Source organism: Montipora foliosa, chromosome 4 (assembly GCF_036669935.1).
Source record: "Montipora foliosa isolate CH-2021 chromosome 4, ASM3666993v2, whole genome shotgun sequence".
NCBI lineage: Eukaryota > Metazoa > Cnidaria > Anthozoa > Scleractinia > Acroporidae > Montipora > Montipora foliosa.
This window is the reverse complement of record NC_090872.1, coordinates 6,660,170-6,667,669: the sequence shown is the minus strand read 5'-3', so window position 1 is coordinate 6,667,669 and position 7,500 is coordinate 6,660,170. Positions and strand designations below refer to the sequence as shown.

At 45.6% G+C, this 7,500-nt stretch overlaps 1 protein-coding gene across 1 annotated transcript in view; it reads left to right on the top strand.

The window, feature by feature from the left end:
- The window catches only part of LOC138000973 (bone morphogenetic protein 1-like), a 34,014-nt gene extending 31,669 nt beyond the window's left edge, over nucleotides 1-2,345 (top strand). Inside the window, exon 6 of the mRNA XM_068847640.1 lies at nucleotides 1,029-2,345. Within this exon, the coding sequence (XP_068703741.1) occupies nucleotides 1,029-1,114 (86 nt within the window). The 3' untranslated portion in view covers nucleotides 1,115-2,345. The remainder of the gene's footprint in view (nucleotides 1-1,028) is intronic.
- Nucleotides 2,346-7,500: the final 5,155 nt, after the last annotated feature.

Sequence of the window (7,500 nt, the reverse complement as noted above, 5' to 3'; positions counted from 1 at the left end):
GAAAGGGTATGGCAGTCCCTCAGGAATGAAAACGTTATGAGCGGCGCTTTATTTAGGGGAGAAAATGAAAATTTATCTTCAAATGCTGACGTCCTTTAAAACCTGAAAGTTGGTCATTTCAAGTTGTTAGGGAGCTTAAGCAACGACAACGGCGACGGCAACGAGAACGTCATCTCAAAATATAAATTTGCGTTATTTTAATCGCTTCGTGACTATTTCAACGTTTTTAATATGACAAGGGTGTGGTAATTCCTCAAAGATGACACCAGTCGGAACGGCACTCCATTTTAGGAAAGAAAATGAAAATTTATCCTCAAGTGCTGACGTTCTTCATAAAACCAGTAAACTTGGCTATTTCACGTTGTTGTTTGGCTGACGACGGCAAAGAAATGGACAAAAGTGAAAAACGCACGTGCAGGGCGTGGAAAGCTATTGTTTTTACCTACTAAATATGCAAATTTGTGACGTTCTCGCTGCCGTCGCCGTTGTCGTTGCTTAAGCTCCCTGTTGTTTTGCTGACGACGTCAAAGAAATAGACAAAAATGAAAACCGCACGTGCAGAGCGTGCAAAGCTATTGTCTTTGTCCACTAAATATGCAAATTGTGACGTTCTCGTTGACGTCGCCGTTGTCGTTGCTAAAGCTCCCTAATATTCTGGTTCTACGGCGCTGTCTTTGCCGTCGTCTTCGTCTTTCTTGAACTCCCTTTTATCATTACTCGCTTATACGCGTTTTCCCGACTTCCAATATCGAGTATATGTTTTTGCTTTGCGAGATCCTTAGCTATTCTAAATGCTCCAGCTGCTGGTATATCATTAATTGCAAAACTCCCTTGTCAGAGGTACGTTGGAAGTGGGTAGTCCGAGCCTCGTTCCAGTTACCACGTGCCGAGACACGCAAAAAATCCTTCACAAAAATTCCACAAAAGCCGCGCCCCTTCATAGTACACTGCTTTGCTGCGCTTATAAAAAAAAATCAAAGGAAAGCCAACAATTTTCTAATTTACCTAACATCTCTTTATTTTTTTAGGTCAGGGCCAGAGCTTTCTAGTCAACAACATGTCAACTCTTCTGTTGTTGTTAGCTTCAATGACGTTCAAGACAATTTTCGTCTGAAATGGTTTCGACGGATGGCACACTGTTTATTTGCATTATTCTCTGTATCGTTGTTATCTTAACCCTCATAACATAATTGACGTGTATGCAACTTAAAAGCAAACGTCCTCTTTAGCCTAGCTCGAACTGAACACACAGAAAAATCAACATACAAAAGTACCGCAAAATACGGGAAAGACACCGTATGCGATACCTTACATGTACCTTCGCTAGCTCCAAAACTCTCAACATTAGAGAGACTTAGCATAATCGTATAATTGGAACCAAAGGAGGATAACCTCATATTCATTTGGTGAAACGGCAAACAACAGGCTGAAATCTGGGTTTTGCCAAAAATCAAAGAGATTTCGCGGCTTATCTTATTTCTTGCATGTTAGCTACCGTGACATAGAAACCCTTCTTAAAAGTGACAGACAAGTTAGAATAAGAAAATGTTCATGCTTTTAAACGCAAGCAACAGTCTGCCGTTTTACCGCGAAAACACGGATGCTTAATGCTTCCGGGAATTTGTAATGGTATAATTAATCGGGCGAGTAATTTTAACCTTCGAGCACGATTACTCCCTGAATTGTACGACACAATTAATCTTTAGTTAACTATGACAAAATACGAGAAAATGACGGTGACACAATTTTTATAGCTCAATCTGCTCAACTTTTCTTACTATTGTTTTTATAACTCTGGAAAAAGGTACATAATGATTCAGTAAAACTAGCTCCCGCTTGGTGACCCGTACAACTGTCCAATTACAAACTGTCCTATTATGTTGATAACCAATCAGATTCGAGGATTTTGTTATAGTTACGATTAATGGTTAAATTCAACAGCCTAGTTCTGTTTTATTCGCCTTTCAAGTCTCAAGAGATGTTCTTAAACACAAGAACATTCAAATTTAATCACGAAGACTCGAAGCCAAGCTGGAATATAGATACATCGACCGTGCACCATTAATACCATTGAAGGATGTAGAAAATTAATGCAGTTAACTGGCAAAATGGGTGAACATTAATTAATTATAAGTGTGAACCGCTCATTTGAATTCAGCCGGGATGTTAGCTTTTTGACTCTTTTGACGAGTGAAATTTCATGCAATGTCATTTTCCAAATTGGATCTCAATGACATATGCCATCTACGGGCTGTGAGAATCTTATCCTGCGAACTTTGCAACTGTATCAAGGAAACAGACTGAGTGAGACGAAGGGTACTTACCATTTTGTAACACAAACTAGATAAGCAATAACAAAACTAGATATTTGAAAACTCACACGAGCAACACGAGTCCGACTATATTTTTCTGCGCAAGTCCGACTAAGCTTGGGCTCAGGCCCCACGCTACAATACCCCCTTCCACAGAAGGTTAGAGGTGCAAGTGAGAATTTCTAACAATAGCATGCAAATGTTCCTACAAAGTTCAAGGGCCAGGTTGGGTAAACAACCACTGTTCTAACATAGTCTTGTAGCCAGACGGGCTCCCTTCGCTCACGTCTAGGCCTCATAGGAGTAAAACATGCTTCACGACGCGGTACATCATTCACTAGAGATTTGTTCAGTCTCTCCACCTGCCCATCCCCTTAAGGATGGTACGGCGTTGTTCTTGTCTTCGCTGCTTCAATTAAATCGCACAGTCCTTTGAACACAGCTCCGTCCACATTAGCTCCCTGATCAGAATGCAAACCCGCTGAGGTGTTTCTCACTGGGAAGGCTTGAGCAAACTTAGTAAAATGATCGGAGACCACCAACAACTATTCATGACCAGAAGTAGATCTTGGTGTGGGACCTACAATGTCTATTGCGACCCTTTGTAGGGGGTGCCCGGTTTTCTTGTTTATGAGTGGTGCCTTTGGCAGCTTGAAAGGGTCGTTGACTTTAGCACATGGAACACACTTCTGACGTGCATTTCGACGTCTTCCCGCATGCCATGCCAATAAAATCTCCTCCGCACTTTCTCCAGAGTCTTCGAGACGCCAAGGTGGCCAGATGAAGGGTTGTTGTGCAAGGCGCACAACTCTTGTGACACGATGCTCTCTGGCAAGCAGATTTGATGATAAATCTCTTGGCCTGTCACTTCATGTTCCCAACGTCTAAACACCAGACCGTCCCTGAGAGACAGCCTTCCCCATTGTGACCAGTATGACAGCAGTTTACGCCCCCCTCCTTCCACGTCGCCTCTAGCGGGTCTGACACCAGTTTCAAGCCACTTCACAACTTGCGACAGAACGGGATCTTGGTTTTGGGCCGCACGTATACTTTCCCTCGAGAAGGGTCCCATATTCACAGACTGAATCAGGGTAGTGTCCCTCTCTATCTTCTCCAAAGCACCCTCGTCCCAAGGAAATCGAGACAGGCCATCCGCGTTGCCATGCAACTGACCAGGACGATGCTCCACCTCAAAATCGAAGTCACTAAGCCGTTCAAGCCACCTAGCCACCTGGCCTCTAGGGTTTTTAAAGTTCCGTAGCCACTGCAGAGCACTATGGTCAATCCTGACCAGAAATCGTCGCCCATAGAGGAATGTCTCAAAATGCTCCGTTCCCCACACGAGGGCCAGCAGTTCCTTCCGTGTAGTGCTATAGTTCCTTTCAGCCTTTGATAGTGCCCGCGCTGCGTATGCTATTACTCGTTCCTTCCCACATTGAACCTGAGACAAAACCGCCCCTAGCCCACTGTCACTGGCATCACTGTCCAGGATGAACGGAACGTCCAGCTGGGAGAAAGCAACGATGGGAGCATTCGTCAATTTGCGCTTAATGTGCAAGAAGGCTTCCTTGCACTCAGCTGTCCATCTAAAACGGTCCCCCTTTTGGCAAGCACGGTGCAAAGGGGATGCAATGTGGGCGTAGTTTGGCACGAATTGTCTATAGTAACCAGCCGTCCCAAGAACGTTCTCAGGTGACTCTCATCAGCCGGCACCGGCCACTCCTTTATGACTCTTATTTTCTCTGGATCAGTAGATATGCCCTTCCCCGACACGACGTGACCTAACACAACGACCTGTTCACACAAAAGCTTGCATTTCTTGGGGTTAATCTTCAAGCCTGCCTCAGTCAAGCGTGACAACACAAGTGACAGTCTCTCCCTATGCTCCTGCAGTGTTCGACCAAAGACAATGATATCATCTAGATACACTAGACAGTCTGACCAGCATAATCCTCTCAAGATAAGGTGCATAGCCCTCATAAAACACGCAGGTGCATTCGTAAGCCCTATACTTAGTTTGCGGAATTGGTAAAGGCCATCCGGAGTTGCGAACGCCGTCTTTTGCCGATCTTTCTCTGCCACATCAAATTGCCAATATCCCCTAAGGAGGTCGAGATGAGAAAACCACTGCGCCCCAGATAATCCCTCCAATATGTCATCGCATCGAGGAAGCGGGTACAAGTCTCGCTTGGTTACCGAGTTAAGAGCACGGTAGTCAACACAGAAACGTTGAGAGCCATCAGGCTTCGCTACTAAAACCACCGGAACAGACCAAGGGGAATCGGAAGGTTCAATAATGTCTGCTTCAAGCATTTCGTCCACTTGGCTGCGCATTTCCTGCCTTTTGTGAAAGGGGACTCTTCGAGGTGGTACCTTGATTGGCTGGGCAGAGCCGGTGTCGATAGTATGTCGTACGCCCTTTGCAGTACCTAAATCCCACGGTCCCTTTGAAATGCAGTCGGCATAAGTGGACAACATGTCATAAAGCTTAAGTTTTTCCTCTTCCGGGACGAAATTACTGCTGATAGGGAACATCTCTTCTACTGATAAACTGTGGACGTCAGCATCCTTCACAAAAACCGCACTACACCGTTTAGCTTCCAATCCAATCTCAACATCTTCCTTTGGAGCCCCAGGGGGTACTACCTTGTAGCCCACACCCCCATTGGTTTCCTGCTGTGATTCTCCCTCACCGGCCAATGGGTAGAGGTCCCCTATACTACTGCATCTGTAAATTTTGAGGGGCTTGTTAAGGTAATTGAACACACGAACTGGGATTCGACCCCCTTTTACAGTCACTACCATCCGAAAGGCCCCAGCAGAATATATTTCCGAAAATGTGTCCGCTGGTTCCAGCACCCCCATACATTCGTCTAAGCCATCCATTCCCTGGACCTCACAAGGTATGTCTGCGACCATGTTTGGAGATAATGTGACGGTTGCAGCCACAGTGATCCTATATACTTTATCAAGGCATCCAATTGCAAAAGCTATTTTGTTGGGTTCCCCCTTACTGTAGACGGTGTTAGTGTCAAAGTTTATACTACATTTGTGAGCTGTTAGGAAGTCTATACCAATCAACACTTGCTGTACTAGGCCTCGGCACACCAGCACTTTATGCTGAGCCCTGATCCCGCCAAGCTGAATTGTTACTTCCGTTTTTCCAACAACATCAAGTGGCATGTTGTTGGCCCCCAGGACAGGCTTTTGTGTGAGTTCAAATTTGTTTAAATGTGTCTTAGAGCGACTATATAGGTCCTCACTGATAATTGTTGCTTCCGCACCCATGTCTAATAAGGCTTGGGATTTGACACCATTTACAGCACAAGGCAAAAATGCCCCCTTTGGATTCTCGGGCGGGGTCACTTCCTGCTGTGCCCCGCCCATCTCCCGTTTCCCTGGTCGGGACGCACTTGATATGGACAGTCACGAATAAAATGAGTTAAGCTACCACACTTAAAACATGCTCTGGGGCCTTGTCCAGATTCCACACATGCATTCCTACCTTGCCTCCCTTGAGGAATGTTTTTTAGCTTCTCTAAGATTTCAGCGTGCTGTTGAAAAAGCTCCTTAGCCCATGCTGGGGGTTCTTGGGTTTCCTGTTGGGAGCCAAACTTCTCCTGATCACCAGACGTTGAAGACAGCACTCGAGCACTGCCTTTGCTTAGCACTTTTTGATTTGATTCGTATCGTTGAGCTGCTGCTAGGGCCTCATCCAGAGTATTGGGCCCCAAATCCAACACCTTCTCGCGCAATGTAATGGGGGTCAACGCACCTACGAAGAAATCTCTGGCTGTGCGATTGAGTATATCCGGTGGGTCATTCGGATAGGCCAGCTCCACAAGACGAGAAATGTCGCACCTCAGTTGGTGTAGATCTTCGTCAGGACGTCTTAATTTGGCTCGTAGAGTGGAAATGTACTTGACGAGATTCCTTAGAATGAAATCGATCTGTCAGAGCGCGTTCAACTGCCGTCCAGGTGGCTGTTTGTTCGGCGGTCAGGCTGTAATAGGTCTGCTCTGCGAAGCCTTTCAGGTATGCGGGCAATATTTGGGCTTGAAGCTCAGGACTCCACTTCTTAAGGGCTGCAATACTTTCGCCGGACGTCGCAGAGAAGCTCTCTGGTTTGATGCGAAGCGGGTTTTCTGGCGAGGTGATCGGTGAACTGCCGCTTGTACCAGCCGTACTTTTACTTTTCTTTCCAAGTTTCGCCAATTTCTCTTCCAAGGCTTTTACAGTATCTTCCATGGCAAAAAAGATCCCCACCGCTGCCACCAAATGTAACACAAACTAGATAAGCAATAACAAAACTAGATCTTTGAAAACTCACACGAGGAACACGAGTCCGACTATATTTTTCTGCGCAAGTCCGACTAAGCTTAGGCTCAGGCCCCACGCTACAATTTAGCCAAGTAATCCAGATGGAATGATCACTGCATAAAGGTAAACGCTTTTCCGAACTTTAAGACTAACTGGATGAGAATGGCGCCTACCATTTACTACACAGCATCCCATCCCGCCGCATATTTACTCGATCTTGTGAGAAAGGGCCTGGAAACGGAACGATTCTCGCAAATTGTGAGGGCATTTCACGAATGCCATTCCGAGCGGGAAAAGAGGACTACCTCTGGAGGTTGTCCACAATTTCCCAAAAGATTTTCCGGAAAATTGCCTTTCCATTTGACTTCAAACCGAAATTTCCGGATCTTTTTGGCTAAATGGTAAACACCCCAAGATTAGCCGTGTTGCCGGTAAAATCCGTTCTCAGCCTTTGAATGCGTTTTTACCTCGGTTAAATTGGTGATCCTCATTTTACCTAGGTTGAATACACACTCAGATGAATTGAAGAAACTTTTTTTGGAGCCTAAATTAAGCCTAAAGAGAAATTAGTGTCAGGATAGGATTCGGACTGAAAACAGTCCCTTCTGAGTCAGTCAAACCGCCCGCTTTAGTACGGTCACGGAACCGAGCCGAGGGGAGAACGGTGATATAGTGATTTTGCTCTATCACCTAGCCGGTTCCAGGCTTCCATAACATTGCTCATTTACCGGCTTTTCGAAGGCTGTATCAGCACTATCTGCTGGAGAAATCCCTATTCACTGAACATCCGGGACTTTCGTGGTGCGGTACTCAATGTCCGAGAAGGCCAAGAACTAAGAAGGACGAGTCAAACCTGCTGTTAGAGAGC